The following is a 19,355-nucleotide window of genomic DNA, read 5'->3' on the forward strand; positions in this document are numbered from 1 at the left end:
TTCTCTATAAAAAAGCGAGAGCTTCACAGCAGTGAGAACATCACACGGAACGACAGGCCGTGCCAGCCAGCCCTCTGGGGTCCATCCTCTCCTCTCCTCTCTCTCTCTCTGTCCCTGCAATTTAGTCAACACGTTTCAGCTGAGCGTAATGGGGATCATGTGTGCATGGTGGTGGTGGTGGGTGGGGGGGGGGGGGGGGGGGGGGCTGCAGGGTTGTAAAGGCAGCTACTATAGCCCGTTATAGGAAGAGGAACCCTCTCTCTCTCTCTCTCTCTCTGTCTGCCAAAGATACACCGCTTTTACCACAGCCACAACACTGAGGCCTGTACTTAGAGACTGGGAGTGGGCTGGGCTGGGTTGGGGTGGGGTGTGGGAGAGGAGTGGGTGGTGCATGGGGTAAGATACAGTGGGTGGGTGGGTGGGTGGTGCATGGGGTAAGGTACAGTGGGTGGGTGGGTGCAGGTGGGGGGCATGCAGGTCGCAAGGAAACCCTGCACGGTTCGTTTTGTAAAACATAATACCACTTAAGCCCTATACCGTAACTATGTATGTACCTTGTGGTGTGTACTAAATGGCCCATCGGCATGCACACGACACACGTGACGACGCGTTGACGACATACTGTGTTTTTGCAATTTAAGAAATGAGGAAAAAGAAGATTAAAAACTAAAGAAAATGTCAAAATTGTGATTTGATACGCAGTCCGACGACCAGCAGCAGGGATAAATCATACACACCCCCCCCCCTGCTATAACTAAAAATCACACCCGTGTGAAGTGAGGGGCGCTCTTCTCATCGCACATCAGCATGACGTAAAATAGACACCGACTACACTTGCTCAGACGCTATATATATGACGTAAAAATCCTCCATTCATTGTCAAATGGTTTGTGCAGGACAAAGTTTATGAACATAAACAGTATATATATACACTAAAAGCTGGATATAGAGCTGAAACTCTGGCAGCTTCTGTTTGTCACAGAGAGGGCACACAGTGTGTTTTGTGAGACCCTCTCCTCTAGAGGGAGCCGCTGAGCCACAGAGAGGCAGCAACGGAAAGGGGGGGGTGGGGGATGGGGGGGGGGGGGGGGGTGTGGGGTGTGCCACTGGCCTGGCTTGGGTCCAAGCTGGTGACATTGCACGAGCACCCATTAAGGTGTTGTGATAAGTGTCCAGTCCAGTTTCCCCTGACGGAACACAGGAGTCTGTCCCCCCCACCCACCCTCAACACGCGTGCGTGCACTACACACACACACACACACACACACACACACACACACACACACACACACCGCAGTTAGCCAACACGTTTCCACAGACTCCCCAATTAAATACAGATCATGTGTGGGGCGGGTCGCTCGCATGCAGCCGCCATGCAGAGACATCGACTCCAAACCCAACTGATCCCCCCCGCCCCCTCCTCCTCCTCCTCTGCTCCACCCTGTACCCTATATTTAGCAAAGACAGACAGACAGACAGACAGACAGAGAGAGAGACAGAGAGACAGAGAGACAGACAGAGAGAGAGAGAGAGGGGCAGTCTTTTTGGGAGTCCGGTAGGAATTAGCGGGCCGACTTCACTTCTCCCCCCGAATCAACAGCAGCTGAAGGCTTGGATTTTCCTCGCGTGAAATCAGATATGGAGGCCCGGCTCCGGTGCCTTGGTGGAAGCTGGAAAAAGAAACAGCCACCCCCCCCCCCACCACCCCTATACCCCTTCTCCTCTCCTCTCCTCTCCTCTCCTCTCCTCTCCTCTGCACCACCAAACCCCCTGATCCCCCAAAAAAGAAGAGAAATGTGACTGCAGAAATTGGAGAGAGAGAGAGAGAGAGAGAAAAAAAAAAGAAATCATAGCAGAGGCTGTGGAAATAGCAAAGGAACATTTTTTTTTCTTCTTCTACTTCTTTCGTAGCTGAAAATGGAGCCAGTTCTCCAGACGCAGGGAAAAAGGACATTTCAACGAGAGTGTGGCACGCAACTTTGACATCCTCTTCTCTCTCTCTCTCTCTCCCCTCGGGGCGGCCGTGGCGTGCGAGCCATCGCCGTTTCACACAAACACTAAAAAGCTCCCTTTTTCTCTGCCATCCAAATCCACATTTTACACTCGACAGTATAACGATGTCAACAAACAAACATGGCACGGACTCAGCTGCGTGTGTGTGTGTGTGTGTGTGTGTGTGTGTGTGTGTGTGTGTGCACTGTGCATGCGTGCGTTTACAAGTGGCAGGTGCAGGCGTCAGCGTAATACTGTATGCTGATACGAGCTATCCCAAGGCAAATTAACAAGGATATAAATATCTAAAATCTCAGGGGGGGGGGGGGGGGGGGGGGGGTCTTGTCTTGGTTATAGAGGCGACCTCAACATCTTTCACTTACAAGATGCAGGAGAATTTCACGACAGCAGTGTTGATTTCGTCGACTAATACGATGACGAACATTTTTTCCGTTTACTACTATAGCTGCTACTACTTTCACTGACGAAAATGAAACCAAATGAAAACCATGATGACTGCTATGATAGGACTATAAATATATTGACAATTTCGTCCACAAATAAAAACAAGCCTAAAGATGTTATAGGAAAGGGACTATAGTGGAGAAGAGATCCAGTATAAGTCTAAAAAGTCATTTTTTTGCCCCTTGGTTGCATGCTGAAAATAGCAGATCACAACGCGTCGCGCTATATACCGTCGCTAAATTGCACTGTCCCCGCCGTCAGTAGCCTATACTGAAACTGCAACGCTATACAGCAGGTGGCAGCAGGTCCCCCTGTGTGTGTGTGTGTGTGTGTGTGTGTGTGTGTGTGTGTGTGTGTGTGTGTGTGTGTGTGTGCGTGCGTGTGCGTGTGCGTGTGCGTGCGTGTGCGTGCATGCGTGTGCGTGTCAGTCAGCCGACAGCATTGTACACACATAGAGCATGCAGGCTTCGGGTTCTCGGTTCGGTTGAGTGAACGAGGCCATTATGGGTGTTTTTTGCTTAAAGGAAAAGAAGTCAGTGACACTGTGTAGTGTATATAGAGCTCTGCCCCCCCCCCCCCCGATCCCCACGAGAAGGAAAAGCGCTGAGTCAGACACCTCCAGCCACATTTTCTATTTCCGTCTCGCCCATGCAGGTGAATGAATTAGGAAGCGTGTGCGTGTGCGTGTACGTGCGTGCGTGCGCGTATTGAAACGGCAGTGTGAAGCAGCAGCTGGAGTTGGCTACCTGTGGGATTACACTTCCAGATAGGTTGAGCAGTTAACGCTGACAGGCCTGAGACATGGATACGCTATATATATATATATATATATATATATATATATATATATACGCTGCAGCGCGATACATCTGCACACGCACACACCTTTCCTTCATTTCCTTTCTTTCTTTCTTTCTTTTTTGCCCCAGCGGTGGAAAAAAGTTCCTATATATACTTATTCCTGAAAGTAAAAAGTATCAATACTATACGATGTATAGTTAAGACTGTGTCCGGAAGTCAATATGTATATACTTGAATAAAAGTGTGTTTTGTGTAACGTTATAATGAGCGTAACTATATAATTGCTTGTTTTGAGGGAAGGTGGCAGTGCCGTGGAAAGTGAATTTTTAACCCATAATATTTGTTCTAAATGTGGGTGGCACCAGGTCATTATTCACGCTCCCTCCCGTCGTGGCTGTGGGAGTTGCTCACCTTTATATCAGTATACAAACGGTACTGAGGGCGGAGCTGCGTTTTACAATTTTGAATGTCTGTCAGACCCATTTTCATTTGCTTGACTCTTGTCTTCTATACGTGGCCAGCAGCAACTCTATACGCATCTGACCTCACGGACACCAGATTAGTATAGTTTAACTCTTGCTTCTTATAACTGTGCCGTATTAGGAAGCTCTGTTGTTTCAGCGCGATCTCGCCCCTTTAGGGCGTCTTATACTGGTAACTAAAGTTTGCAAATACGAGTATAGAAATAAGAATATTAGAAATCGGAAATGCTCAAGTGAAGTGCAAATAGCTCAAAATTGTACTTAAGTGGTTTTCCACCACTGTCTTTTCTTTCTTCCCCTCCCTCCCTCTTCCTCTGTCCAGGACGGTTGTGTCATGCTTGCCTCCTTTGTGTGTGATTAATGGTGGGTTGCACAACAACAGCGCAACAAACAAGCCGCCCGTGTTTGTACAAAGCGCCTCCTCCGCTCCGGACAATGGCGTCCTTTCATCGTCCTCCTTTCATCCCTCGTGGTAAAAAAAAAAAAAAAAAGAAAAAAGAAACGGACTGAATGCTGTATACATTGATTTACCAGTCCCTCTCCTTTTTTGAAGGAGCGTTGTTGTGTGTGGCTTGCGTCGGGGTCGACATGCAGCGGTCGAGGAAGAGGGGGGTCTTTTCTTTCTCTCATAACTCGGGGTCTTGTGCGCGGAGCTGTGGGACGATGTCCTGTCAGTGTGCTTGATGACTGTTATTAGGCAACAACACAAAAAAAAATGTCTCAGTTCATTACTCTGAGCAAACATTTCCATGAGGGCCAAGGATATCGCGAGAAACTTGAGCTCCAGAGAGGGGTTTGTTGGGTGGGTGGGTGGGTGGTGAGGTGAGGTGGCTGGGAAGGGGAAGGGGGGGGGGGGGGGGGTCGCCATTCTGGGGACGTTTTTTTCATGGGAGGAAATGAGAAAACTGACCTCGTTTCAAATCATATTCATAGCAGCCGTTCTCATTAATGCCAGGATGTTTTGCCATCGTCCCGTGATGTTATTTAACATGTTCCGTCTGTGTCTGTGTGTGTGTGTGTGTGTGTGTGTGTGTGTGTGTGTGTGTGTGTGTGTGTGTTTCCCACAGCGACCTCAGACATCTTCCCCCAGAGGAGTGCCTTCCCGTCGCTGTCTCCGCTGACCGACCCGCGCTTCTCGGACCCGCGCATGCACTACCCGGGCGCCTTCACCTACTCCAACAGCTCCGGCTCGGGCATCGGCGGCCTCAGCATGTCCGCCTCCTCCCGCTACCACACCTACCTGCCGCCGCCGTACCCGGGCAACCAGACGCAGAACAGCCACTTCCAGTCGGCCGCCAACTCCTACCTGTACTACGGCACGGCGGGCTCCGCCGGCTCCTACCAGTTCTCCATGGTGGCGCCCGGAGGAGGCGGAGGGGGCGGCGGAGGAGGAGGGGGCGAGCGCGGCTCCCCCACGCGCCTCCTGTCGTGCTCGGGCGCGGCCGGCGGGGCCATGGGCGCCGGCCTGAACAGCCAGAGCGAGGGCGTGGAGGCGGACGGGAGCCACAGCAACTCCCCCACGGCCATGAGCGCCTCCGGACGCATGGACGAGTCCGTGTGGAGGCCCTACTGACTGACCGACAGCTAGGGGGAGGTAGAGAGACAGTCGGAGAGATGGAGGAGAGAGAGAGAGAGAGAAAGTAGGAAAGATAGAAGGGAGGCGAGAGGAAACGATAGAGAGAGAGAGAGAGAGAGAGAGAGAGAGAGAAGGTTGGAAGGTGCCGGAAGTAACAGTTGAGGAAAACGTAAAGATGATAATAGCTGTAAAGATGAAGCTGTATTACAGGCTACACCACAGACTTATACAAAAGAAGAAAAAAGGATAAAAATAAAAAAAATGCTGCATGTTTGTCTTCATTTCTCAAGCGTTCGCTTTAAAGACTTTCTGCATTTTTTTTTACCGACCGCCAGCCATGATGCGGACGGACGTCCATGTGTGTGTGTTTTTGTGTTGTTTTTTTTTTGTCTGTTCTCCGAGAGGACTCCCACGACGCGCATACCGCGCGAGGAAAACGTGCGCTCTTTTTTTTTAAAAGCACGTTTTACGGGGAGAAAGAAGCCATACATGAATACATACATCCAAAATTGAGATGACGTTTGTATAACTTTGTAAATGTAAATAGAAGCAGGGGGGTGATAAAAAAAACCAAACAGAGAAGCCATAGTAATATATCATTGATCGATTTGTCTGGTACAAGCAGCTATACTCAACCAAAGATTGTTCGGAAAACAGAACGGACGAACGGCTGTATATATGATTGATTACTACCGCCCCCCCCCCCCCCGTCCCCCCTCCCCCGGCTGATGAACTGATGGACGTACATTCTAAAACGCATCGTTGAAATGAGGAGGGGATGAACACAGACTCCAACACAGACTGGATTTCCGTGCATTTTTGCGCTTGTGGCCTTTTATTATACCAAAACCCCTCCCTCCCTCCTCCCCCCTGTGGTCGTGGCTGCACTGCTGTAGCGTCGGGTCTATTCTTATGACGACTTATATTTGTGGACTTTTCTTTTTTTTTTTAAATATAAGATGCAACACAAAAGGAGTTATTGCAATCTTTTTTTTTTTGCGGCGCGGGGGGAAAAAAGCTGAAACCAAAGATCGTCGAATGCATTCAGGGGCTGTTTTTTTTTTTTTTTTTGTGTTTCTCACCGGTACTTATATTATGCATTTGCCTTGATGAACTAATTTATTATCTCGAAATGGACACGTCTTCAAGCCTTCACAGCCGGTCGGTACGCTATGTTATATGGACAAGATGGCCGCGGTGTGTTGGAGTGACAGACGTTTTAAGAGAGACCGCTCCTCTTCTGCAGGGTCCTTCTTTTTATTTTTTTAAATAATATTACGCTGAACGGTCGGCAGCCATTTTGAGGAACGTCAGACACGAGCAGTTGGAACGTTTCTTGATAAAAAAAAATGTCCGACGGAATATTTTGTATTTTATTTTTCCTTTTTTTTTGCCCTGTGCTGTATATCTATTTTATTTCTTACATTTCTTATTTGATCCCGTTTCTGAATATAGTTCTAGCGTAGTATTTTTTTTTTGTTTTTAACTGGATGACATGGTTTACTTTTTTATATTTATTTGAGCCAAATTCTGAGGAAATAAATGTACACATGTACCCCAAATATCCTTAAGCATTTTACCTTTACATTTTTATAGACCGTTTTTTTTTTCTTTTTGGTTAATTGTCGTTTACGTATAAAATTGGAATTTGTGTAATATATTGCTCCTAAATTATATAAAAAAACAAAACTTAATGTAATTATTTTGTTTTCCAATGTAGCTTTGATGCACTAAAAAAAGAAAAAAAAAAACCTGTATTCCTTATGAACCACACCCATCAATTCTGCCAATGAGATTGTGTATATTTAGGACGCCCCGATATGCAAGTTGTCTTTGTGTGCTCCGTAAGTCATCTTTATCTATTTGTTTTTGCACTATACATATATATATTACAAATTCATTTCTCACCTGTACACCCGTTTGCCCTCAATCAAAGGGCAGAACAAAATACCCAGAGATATCCCTGCACATATAATAACAGTTATTACAACTCACTGAAAGTGTCCTTTCGCATGCGACATAAATACAATCAATATACAAACTCCTCGCCAACTCAAACGCCATATAAAGCAGTGGTTCCCAAAGTGGGGTCCGCGGACCCCCAGGGGTCCTTGAGGGAGTTCCAGGGGGTCCCCATGCTAAATGATATAGTTTGGAGCCAAATGGACCCCTATATGGGTCTGTAAATCAGCATTGATTTTGACATGAAAAGGTTTGGGAACCACCGATAAAGCACACACACACACACACACACACACACACACACACACACACATTCCTGCACCCCACAGGTGTGAGTGTGCACATTCCCCCCGTCCCAAGGGCCTTTCCCAACCATGTTGTGTCACACACACACACACACACACACACACACACACACACACACACATGATCTGTCCATCCCCCGCCGGAGGAAGAGAACGGTGGATGAAGGGAGGATAGAAGGAGGAGGTATAGAGAGGGTCAGGGGTGGTGTCCTGTTACTAGCACCGAGGGCAAAACAAAAAAAAAACTACAAAAAAAAAGCCCAGGCCCTTGTTCTGCACAGAGCCCTTTGTTGTGCATAAGCCGTGGCTTGTCTTTGAAGTCTTTATGGTCCTGATTTCTCTTTCTCTCTGTTTTGTAATTTACTGATCATTAGTGCCTGGAGCGGGGGCTCGTGGTGCAGGGGTTTTCTTCGCCCATGCAGCGATTGATATACGTCTGCTATATAGGCAGCAGCTTGCAACACAACGACAGTCGAGACCGCGTCTTTTGTGTGCGAGCCACTTTATTATACATCGGCCACGGATCTGGTTTTATTGTCCCGTGCACGGCTCCCGGGAGGAGAGAAGGGGCTAGTGTGGCTACAGGGAGGACAGAAGGGGCTAGTGTGGCTACCTACAGGGAGGAGAGAAGGGGCTAGTGTGGCTACAGGGAGGAGAGAAGGGGCTAGTGTGGCTACAGGGAGGAGAGAAAGGGCTAGTGTGGCTACAGGGAGGAGAGAAAGGGCTAGTGTGGCTACAGGGAGGAGAGAAGGGGCTAGTGTGGCTCCCGGGAGGAGAGAAGGGGCTAGTGTGGCTACAGAGAGGAGAGAAGGGGCTAGTGTGGCTACCTACAGAGAGGAGAGAAGGGGCTAGTGTGGCTACCGGGAGGATAGAAGGGGCTAGTGTGGCTACCTACAGAGAGGAGAGAAGGGGCTAGTGTGGCTACCGGGAGGAGAGAAGGGGCTAGTGTGGCTACAGGGAGGAGAGAAGGGGCTAGTGTGGCTACCGGGAGGAGAGAAGGGGCTAGTGTGGCTACCGGGAGGAGAGAAGGGGCTAGTGTGGCTCCCGGGAGGAGAGAAGGGGCTAGTGTGGCTACAGAGAGGAGAGAAGGGGCTAGTGTGGCTACCTACAGAGAGGAGAGAAGGGGCTAGTGTGGCTACCGGGAGGATAGAAGGGGCTAGTGTGGCTACCTACAGAGAGGAGAGAAGGGGCTAGTGTGGCTACCGGGAGGAGAGAAGGGGCTAGTGTGGCTACAGAGAGGAGAGAAGGGGCTAGTGTGGCTACCTACAGAGAGGAGAGAAGGGGCTAGTGTGGCTACCGGGAGGAGAGAAGGGCCTAGTGTGGCTACAGGGAGGATAGAAGGGGCTAGTGTGGCTACCTACCGGGAGGAGAGCAGGGGCTAGTGTGGCTAATTCCAGGGAAGCCGAGGGAATCCACACTGTGGGAATCCCTGCGTGTTATTATTTAACCCGGAGAGTGTAAAAAATGTATAACCAAAAATAAAAAAACGGTTCCATTTTCCCCATACACTCTCTGCATTACAAATGGATAAATTAAAAACACTGAGGATTTTTTACAGCACAGACACATTAAGCCACACAAGAAATTCAATGCAAGAAGAAGAGTATAAGATCCAAAGAATGCTAGCATTATTTTTTTAGCTCAGGAAAAAAAAAAAATGAAAAAAAAAAAGTTATGCAAAGTGCTTTGTATAAGAGTCCAAATGTAGGCTCTCTCTCTCTCTCTCTCTCTCTCTCTCTCTCTCTTTGCCTTAGTTCGCCTCTTTGACAATCAGTCACAATGAAACTCATTCCTATATCTTCCCTTTGAGCTGCAGGAAAAAAAAAAGGCTTTGCATGTTACTCTCAGCTCATTTCCTTTTGGAACCCCTCCGGGGTTTTGGTTTCGAACGCCTCGCCTTCATTACGTGGCAACAATCATGCAGCTATAAGATAAAAAAAAACCAAACCACACACGTTTATACCTTGTCCTGGACGCAGTTGTGCAAAGAACTTCACACCTGCCCGCGTGTTACGGTTTGGAAATCGACAACGGGGGAAGAGATTTGTAGTACAAGACTGGTTCTTTTGATCGGTCTCCAATCATCATTCTGTGTGTGTGTGTGTGTGTGTGTGTTGCTGTGCAAGAGAGGTTGTTGTATCTAAAAATAAGACTCTTGGAAGGTTTCAGAGACCGCGGGATGCCAAATTGTTTCGGCATAAATCTTTTTATTTTTATTGCGTATTTGGATGAAAGAGCACAATGATGTTGTTTGTTTTCTCTGATGTTTCTGTTTTTTTTTTTAAAGGACCTCGTCTTGATATCTAGGCTACCATCATGTTAATTCATTTTGCTCTTTTTTTTTTTGTTTTTTTTCTCCTTTATGCTCAAAGCATGTACGTCTGAAACTGATATGTTAATTTAAGAACTTCATCTATGTATGTGTACTATCCTTAAAAGACTCGGTATTAAGTGCTTGTAAAGTGTGCGGATAATGTAGTTTTTAATCATTTTAATTAAAAAAAAAAAAATACCTGTTCCACTTTGTTTTCCCCCCCTCACATTTCTTGTTCCTTTTAATGAAACCGTGAGAAAGCAGGAAACGCCGTTTTGCCACATTTTCTCAGAAGCTCCACCTGCCTCATACGAACACACTCACTCACACATGCCTGCGTGCGCACACGAGCGCACGCGCACGCACACACACACACACACACACACACACACGTACGCATGCACACACACACAAACTGTCACAAAGGAAACGGTCTCGTGAGTTACGTCTAATATTCCCAACCGCATTCTTCAACAATATTTCCTCGCCATAAAAGTAATTCTACGGTATATATATATATATATATAACAGTCCTCATAATTTTGAAACGCGACACCCAAAATTTTTCTTGGTCCTTGGGCCTGGAAGGTGTTGAGAGTGAAAGTGTCACGCTCGGAGGCTCGAGCTATAACTCATCCTCCTGCAACCAAACCAACGCGGCACCTCGGCTGACAAATGAGCGTGATGTGAGTTATTGCGTGGCAAAGAGAGAGAACTTCCAAGAAGAAAAAAAGTTAATGAACCCCAATTTAATGATTCCAGTTTCCTCTTGGAACCCAAACAACTATACCTCTCGTCCAAGACCGACTGACTGACTGACCCCTCCCCCCCTTCCCAACAACGCTGATCTCACAATAACCCCCCCCCCCCCCCTAATAATTATGCCCTGCTCCCATTAGCCCATTAACACCTGCATGAGGCCCATGCTATAGAAATAATGCCTTTCAGTTTTCTGTAAAACTAGATATCAATCTTCTGTTCCAGGCAACCCCCCAGAAGCAAAGATTCTAGTTTATTCAAAGACTTGCACACATTTTCACGATGTTTCAACAAAAAAACATAGCAGATCTCAATGAAGTGCCGTGCTATACGACCTCTGCTATTCTTGAATATATTATAGCCAAAAGTTTTTTCGTTTTTTTTTTAATTACACAGATGCTTTCCCCCGGTGTTAACGGGTTAAAGTATATGCCTCTCGCTGGCAAATTACCCAACACTTCTTCTCAGAGAGTGATATACTGTATAGGTTCTTTTTTGGGTTGTTTTTTATTTTACGCCATGGCTGTCAGCGCCTCCGGTACCCTGGGCATAAATAACGCACAGCAGAGGAATCCAACACGGCTCCCTGGCACCAACCAACGGCGGCAAGTTGTCACTCGTTAAAAACAATAGAGAGAGAGAGAGAGAGAGAGAGAGAAAGAGAGAGAGAGAGAGAGAGAGAAAAAAGAAAACATGGAATGCCACGACTTTCTTCCTTTTTCCCCTCTCTCTCTCTCTCTCTGGCTATATGAGCTCGTTAATTAATTGAGTGCTGCTGGTGGCACATCCACACATAACATACAGTCAGTCAGTCAGTCAGTGTAATACTTGGCCCGTTCATGAGGCCTATAGCCACACAGGGATTAAACACTTGAGCTGGTATATATACCTTGTCGGGTGGTCCGGGAGCTCGGATGACTCATGGATGTGGTTAACCTGAAATACAACGCGCTCACAATCCCTCACTCTTTAAAACTAATGCCACCTGTTGATTGAGACGCCACGATGAGAAGAAGGCCCTTTCACTTCTATATCGTTCATTCTCTCGGCACTCATTCTTTTTTTTATTATATTCTTTTATCTACTTAAGACTGTCCTCTTCTCTTTCCTATTCTTCCCCCCCCCTCCTCTCCTCTCCTTCCTTTATTCTCCTCTTCTATTCTCTCCTTTCCCCCCCCCCCTCTGTACGGCTTAAGTTGTGTGTGTGTGTGTGCGCGCGTGCGCGCGTGCGTGCGTGCGTGCGTGCGTGCGTGCGTGCGTGTGTGTGTGTGTGTGCGCGTGTGTGTGTGTGTGTGTGCATGCGTGTCTCTCTGTGTCATGCCTTCTATGGGGGCAGTTTTGGCAGGACTACAAAGGCCCCGAGACGCTCACACACACACACACAGCCATGACACACACTGTATTCAATTAACTCTGCACACTCAAAGCATTTACACACACGCACGGGATAGGCCGCCACACACAGAAACACAGCAGTCACACACACACACACACACACACACACACACACACACAGAGACAATCCCTTCGCTGACAGATCTCACACTATCATCAACCCACAGTCTGCGCCGTGCTCCAGTGTGCCAGTGAGTGTATATGACAGATCTGCACCGTCTTAAAACATTCAGACCTGAGACCAGATTCTACAAATGTCTTCTGAAGACAGTTTTCTTAAAAAAACCCTATGTTTCTATATATGTCTTAAACTATTTCACGTCAAGGACCCCCCGGATTATCTGTATTTGGCCGCCGACCCCCCCCCCTCCTAAAATATGTTGTTCCAGGGACTCCCCGGAAGCTAAAGATTTGAGTTAGCTCTGAAACAATATATATTCAAAGATTTCCGCCACATTTTTCAAAAAAGGCAGATCTACAAGCTCACAGCTACATTTTTAAAACAAAGGTTAAAGTGGTTAAAAGCTGCCTTATAAAAAGGTGACACCGACGCGGGCGGCCTTCCGGTCTAAATGAGTTAAAAACATTCCCGACTATTTCCTGTAGGTCTCATCACAGAAGACGCCCTCCGCGTCGATCCCCCAGAGCCCGGGGAACAAGAAGAAGAAGAAGAAGAAGAAGGAGAAGAAGAAGAAGCAGCACAAAGGGAAGATGATAAGCTTTCAATTAGGACCCGGGCTCTGGGGAATTTTCCAGCTGTCTTCACACACTCTCGCTGAGATTGACTCTCCGGGGTTCAACATGTGGGGAACAGAGCAGAACAGAGGAGCACACATACTAGCAAATGGAGCTCCCCATCTGGCTCCGAGCTCTTTCTGTTCGTTAGACATACAAGGAACCGACGAGCCACTCTGGTTTTCCACCGTCTCCCCTCTTCCTAAAGTTGTAACTCTCCGGGAAGGGAGGAAGTTGCGCGCACACACGCGCGCCGCGCGCACCGATGAGATGAGCGGCGCGTTTGTCTGGTTGTGATTGTGTATGAGCTTAAAAAAAACGGCATGATGAATTCATGTATATATATATACGAGACGGCTGAGACGTTCAATGCCCACAGATAGAATATATTAAAAGGAAGACTATAAAAGGCCTATTCATATGTCCAGTTTTTTTAGGTGAAAAGGTGTCAAGCGAAACGGTGGCTATATAGTAAAGAGAGATGTTTTTGGGTGAGCGGTGGTAAGCGCTTACCACAGTGACGTCATGTTCGTTTTCGGTGGTGACCTTAGCACCTAAGACTGGAGTATGAAGAGCAAAAACACTCAGGTAACATATTTCATTGATTGATTGATTTCTTGCCGTATCAACCGTTTGCAGAACAGGCGAAGGAAAGTATACAGTTCAATACTAAGGTCTGCTTATAAGAGAGAGGATTTATAACCCAAGGCTTGTCGTTTCCATTGGGGTCCTTCGTATTCAATTCGTCCGCAAACCGGTTATAGATCAAAAGTGAATTACGTCAACCGTAAATGTTCTCCCTTTGATCACAGGCAGAAGTTAAGAGTCTCTATCGCTTCTTTCTTCCCCTCGTTCACAATGTGATCTTCACCTCGTCAGCTGACTTTGCCTTTTCACAAAGAAAAACCACTCTATTTATAAACGTGGTACTGGGAAGATTCACGCGGCGGTGGAGAAAGTATACTCACGTGTTACTTCAGTAAAAGGCATCGATACTGCAGTGTAGAAATGCTAGACTGTTAGAAGTACGACCAAGGGCCGATTCATATACTCCTATTTTAGAGCCGAATAAAAGTCGGTTTGGCTCTGTAGAGCCTACAATGTGACGTCATTTGAGGTTCGGGGGGGGGGGGGGGGGGGGGGGGGGTTACCGACCTAAAGTCGCCTCTTCGGTGCTACTGAAAATTTCTGACGAGCCGAAATCATTTCGGCACCACAGCGCCGAAACAGCGGTAAAATAGGAGTATGAATCGGCCCTATAAGTCCTTGGGCTAAATTAGGCCATATAGCCCTGCCCAAATGTGATGAGGTCAGCACATTTGCTGCCACAAGTGGCTATATGGCCTAATTTAGCCCAATGAGTGATTTTCGTGCAAAACTAACGCTTGGGAATGGATTAGAATCATGAATAACCCCTAGTTTGACACGGGTTACATGCTACCTTCTTTTGCCTTAGATGTTTTTAATGGTACACTCCAACTTTCAACCCCTGAATTTACCATAATACTCTATTATTAATGTTATTCGGATGACCCCAAAGGATCCTAAAAAAAAAACTTTAACGATTACTTTTGCAATTTATTTTGGGCCCTTTTTTAAGTAAGTGATTTCACTTAATTCAAATATCACTTTTGTTGTGATAATCCTCTCTACTATAGAGTGTGCTGACCATATAAGGAGTCCCCAGTCCCAGTTAACCCCTGGGGGGGGTCAAAAAACCTTAGGTTTCGTTTTTGACTCTCTATCCTGATTGGACGAAGGCTTATATAGGTCCCACAGCCAAAAACGAAACCTACGTTTTTTTTTGAGTGAAATCACTTACTCTATACCTTTAATGAACTATCCACATAATAGGCCTATAAAAACAACATTTTAACAAATATCGTGCAATCTTATATATCCTTACATAATGATAATAATACCTGATGACGCATGTTTTATAGGGTGGGGGGGGAAAAATCACGGCACTCCATCTTAAAGCACAGTAACTTGAGTAAATGTACTCGGTTATTGCTTTACACCACTTGCTCTGGGAAGACTAAAATACTCAGAGAGGGCTGAGGGGGGGGGGGGGGGGGGGGGGGGGGGGGTTGGTTGTGTTTTGGAAAGAACAAGGGCTCGTTAAAAAGCCCTCTCATTTCTCATGAACACAACATCCCAGCAGCACTGCTGCTGCTGCTGCTGCTGCCGCTGCTGTGCTGCTGTGACCCTGCTGCTGTGGTCGGTACCTGCATACGAAACCCATTAAAGGGCCTCTATAATTCTGGAGACGCTGACCCTCTCTCCCCTCTCTCTCTCTCTCTGTCTCTGTCTCTCTCTCTCAGTCGTCTCGGGACGTCCCCCGGCCGGCCGTGAGAAGGAGGAGTGGGCTAGAACCGGTTTGGTTGGTTTCGTGGGGCAAGCCTCATGCATCCTCGTCATGCAGGCGCTGCTGCTACACTCCACTACGCTATACGGCTATACACGACCGTAGGAAGTTCTATTTTCTAACCGGGGGACTAAAGCGGTCGGTGTGTGTGTGTGTGGGAAAGGAGGCCGCGGTCCAACAAACCAAGGGGTTCCCACAGATTGAAACGAAACAACACAGGGCCAGAGGGGTCTCACAAGAGAAAACCACCAAGAGCTGTGATGCAACCTTTCTTCTCACACTATACACTGCTGCTGACTGAGATAGAGAGACATATTGTAAGAGAGAGGATTGGAGAGAGAGAGAGAGAGAGAGAGAGAGAGAGAGAGGGAGAGGGAGAGGGAGAGAGAGAGAAATGCAAGTTAAGGGGAAGTGAGGATAGGCGCGGAGGGAAAGAAAGGATAGAAAGACTAGAAATACTCCGTATCTCTGCCAGGCCAGGTGGCCTATATATATATATATATATATACTCAGGGCTGTGTATGACTGAGTCATGCGTTTGCAGCCATTCAAGACCCCCTATATGGGGTCGAAAGAGCCTATATGCATAGTGCAGTTTTAGGTGAAGAGGTGCAGGCCCACCTTTTCGGTGGTCACCTCTTCACCAAAACGGTGATTTTGGCGGCGGCGGCGCTCATATATCTCCATGGTCAACAATTCCTCAAATTTTGCCCATTGTTTTCCCACTGCTTTCTCTCTACTGCCCATCTGCCTCTATTCTATATTCCTCTTTGGTCCCTTTCCTAATATACTGTATATACAGTATAGTCTCTCTCTCTCTCGTTCTGTCTCTATTGTTTCATTCCTTTGTTCTCTCGTTCACCCGCTGCTCTGTTTCGCGGGTTTGTCGTTTGTTTTTACGTCAGGAGCTTGCAAAACCAAAGGGGGGGCGCTCACCCACCCAACTTCTATCTATCTAGACCAATCACATCGCCCGGAGCGAGTCTTGGTGGCCTCCGTTTTGGTGGTGAGTGAAAACAGACATGTTGTAGTTTTCGGTAATATCGGTGGTCACCTCATCACCGAAAACTGGAATATGAAAAGGCCTTAAAAGTGAAATTAAGTTAGCTCAACCGTCTGGGCAACTAAAGACTGCCGGACCGCAGGTTTGACTCCCGAGCCCGACGGCCTTTGCCTATACCTCTCTCTCTCCCCCTTTCCTGTCCTGTATACTGTTCACTAATCTTACAAAAAAAAGAAAAAAGATGGCCTTGCGCTTAGCACAGTATAGGGTTCCTTATGTGTGATTCACATTCGAGGTTGATCGGTTAACGATCGTCAGGCTGTTTTATTTTGTAAAATATAGACTCCCCAGGCACTAGGTATAATATAGAATAATCAAAAATACATTGGTACATGCTTATCAAAGTATACTCCAGAGATAATGTTCAGAGATGTGTACAGGTTATGAACAAAAGTTGTAGAAGCAAAAGGTTCTTGTGATGGAAATTCTAGTTCGGTGGAAATGGCCTTGACATACCGTATAGGCTTGTTATATGATCCAAGAAAAACATCCAGGGAACCTTTTTCATTTGCATAAGCTTTTATATGGTTCTATATAAGTCCAAATCTAAAGCAGAACTGGTATAGCTGGCGATACAAAAATAAATTAAAAAAATGGCATCAAAGTGGAATGAACAAAAGGTTTTCCACAGATAAGTCCCAGCAGTTTGAGCTATGCAGAGAGACAGACAGACAGACAGACAGACAGACAGACCAGAACAGACAGACAGACAGACAGACAGACAGACAGACAGACAGACAGACAGACAGACAGACAGACAGACAGACAGACAGACAGACAGACAGACAGACAGACAGACAGACAGAACAGAACAGACAGAACAGACAGACAGAACAGACCAGAGAGACAGGCTCTGGCCTTCGGTGTATAGCGGAGATAATAAAGACCAAAGATAGGACAGACTTTAGACATGTTAGAGAAGAGGAGATAAGAACCATGAGGGTTCAGGGACACAGTGTGGTTTTTTTTCAGTGTCAATCTACAGAGACTCCCACAGCGGAGGAGCACCTTTCTCCACGTTCAGGACTGTGTGTGTGCACCATTGTTCATTCTGTCGACTAAAACTAAGGGCGAAGAATGGACGGAAAAACACATGTCGAGTTATATAGGGCTATACACTATAGGTTACCAACCTGGTGAGCTCGGCCTGCTGTCGATGCTGGATCCTGGACACGCATCCTCCGCCGCCACGGCGTTGACCTTAGCGACCTCGGTGAAGAGGGCAGAAGTGGTGTCGTGGACACCTGCAGCCTGCAGGCTCTTCGATGGCCCCCTGAAGGTGTGGAGAGAGGAACATCCAGAGATTGAAAGCTATATAAGACGAGGAATTGACACATTGCACTCGCACACATAGAACTGAACAACTAATAAGAAGTATAAGCCATGAAACATGATCATCACGGGTGGCCTATATAGATTATATGAGGAGGGGTGGCAGTGGCTCGGAGGAGCAACCGGATGGAACCTCTTTTCATTTGACGAAAACTAAATTAAAGACTAAGCTATGATGACACTTGAAACTAGACCAAAATGTTAGGGAGGGACTATAGTGGAGAAGAGATGCAGTATAAATAAAAGACTAAATAAAAGACAAGACAAACACTTCATGTTCGGTTGCACTCTGAAGATAGCAAATCTCTACGAGCTCACAACAACATGCAACCGCGACGTGTAAAATCAAGGCCTATGTGCCCAAAAAAATTGCCAAAATCAACTGTAGATTTATTAGTCGACTATAAAACACACATTTAACACAATTAAATTCTATTTCAAAAGGACTATGCCTGCTAAAACTATACAATAAAACGTGTATCCAGAGGAAAGTGCACGTATACTCCCTCCCAGACACTAGTCCCCGACGAACGCTATCACATCACACACCCAGAGCGCTGCCACGGTGAAGCTAAGGTCACCGCGGTGTGTGTGTGTGTGTGTGTGTGTGTGTGTGTGTGTGTGTGTGTGTGCGTGTGTGTGTGTGAGAGAGAGAGAGAGTTGTCGTGCAGCCGCAAGAAATGCAGACAGCAAAACATCTACGGTACGCGGCCGGAGACTTGAGCCAAGAGGACAAAAAAGAAGAAAAAAAAGATGGAGAAAAAAAGCCACACAGCTTTCTTTTATTCAGTGTGCAACTAAATATTCGACAAGTGCAATTGATTACCACGAACAGTGGTCACACGGAGAATTATTTTGATACTGCTGATCTTAAAACGGGACCAGGCTGGAATCAATCTGTGTTGAACTTTTATAGCGAGCATAACCCCCGCCCCACCTCGCTCGTAGGAAACCAAGACATGTAAATGAGTCAAAAACCAGAGACAGGCCTTTAAGCCCATTTAAAAAAAAACCTGAGGCCGATTCTAAATCCGAACAGTTTTCTGAAAAACGTATGTCGCTATATGTCAGTGGTGCTCAAAAATGTCAAGGACCCCCAAAATGATACTTAAAGGTATATTCAGTGATTTCACTTAATTCAAATATCACTTATTTTTTTGTTTTGTTGTGATAATCCTCTCTACTATAGAGTGTGCTGACCATAAAAGCAGTTCCTCCCTGTCCCCAGTTAACCCCTGGGGGTCAAAAAACCTTAGGTTTCGTTTTTGACTCTCTATCCTGATTGGACGAAGGCTTAGGTCCCAGAGCCAAAAACGAAACCTAAGGTTTTTTGAGTGAAATCACTGAATATACCTTTAATCGGCCACCCCTCCCCATCTGAAAACATTGTGTCCCAGGGAGGGACCCCCATAAGAAAAGATTGGAATGTTTGCTTTAAAAAACTAACAATAACGCATTTTACATTCGTAACAATCTCAAAGTGCTACAATGAGCAAATGATTAAATAAAAACAGAAGAGACGTCACACCACTGATATCATCTAAGAAACATAGCTATAAAAAATTAAAAATGCTTTGTTAAAAAGTCTTTAGTCTTGAGCCTCCCACAGTTCGGGAGCGACCGAGCAGAAGCCCCGGTCGCCCTATACGTAGTTTGGTCTTGGTGGTATTTGAGGAGGTTAGTGTTTGAAGAGCGGAGGTTGCGAGTCGAGGGTTGTGGGAAGACCATGTGGCCATGATGTGGCCCTATCTTGGGCACCCTTCAGCAGAGTTGGGTGTAACGAGTAACGGAAAATATCGTTACTGT

General features: G+C 46.5%; 1 protein-coding gene across 1 annotated transcript in view; it reads left to right on the top strand.

The window, feature by feature from the left end:
• Positions 1 to 10,104, top strand: part of runx3 (RUNX family transcription factor 3) — a 70,326-nt gene extending 60,222 nt beyond the window's left edge. The window contains exons 6-7 of the mRNA XM_080784413.1: positions 4,808 to 8,558; positions 8,956 to 10,104. Of these exons, the coding sequence (XP_080640539.1) occupies positions 4,808 to 5,313 (506 nt within the window). The 3' untranslated portion in view covers positions 5,314 to 8,558; positions 8,956 to 10,104. The remainder of the gene's footprint in view (positions 1 to 4,807; positions 8,559 to 8,955) is intronic.
• The last annotated feature ends 9,251 nt before the right edge of the window (positions 10,105 to 19,355 follow it).

The sequence above is a fragment of the Protomyctophum bolini genome, assembly GCF_963924005.1.
Source record: "Protomyctophum bolini genome assembly, chromosome: 15".
In the NCBI taxonomy this organism is placed as follows: domain Eukaryota; kingdom Metazoa; phylum Chordata; class Actinopteri; order Myctophiformes; family Myctophidae; genus Protomyctophum; species Protomyctophum bolini.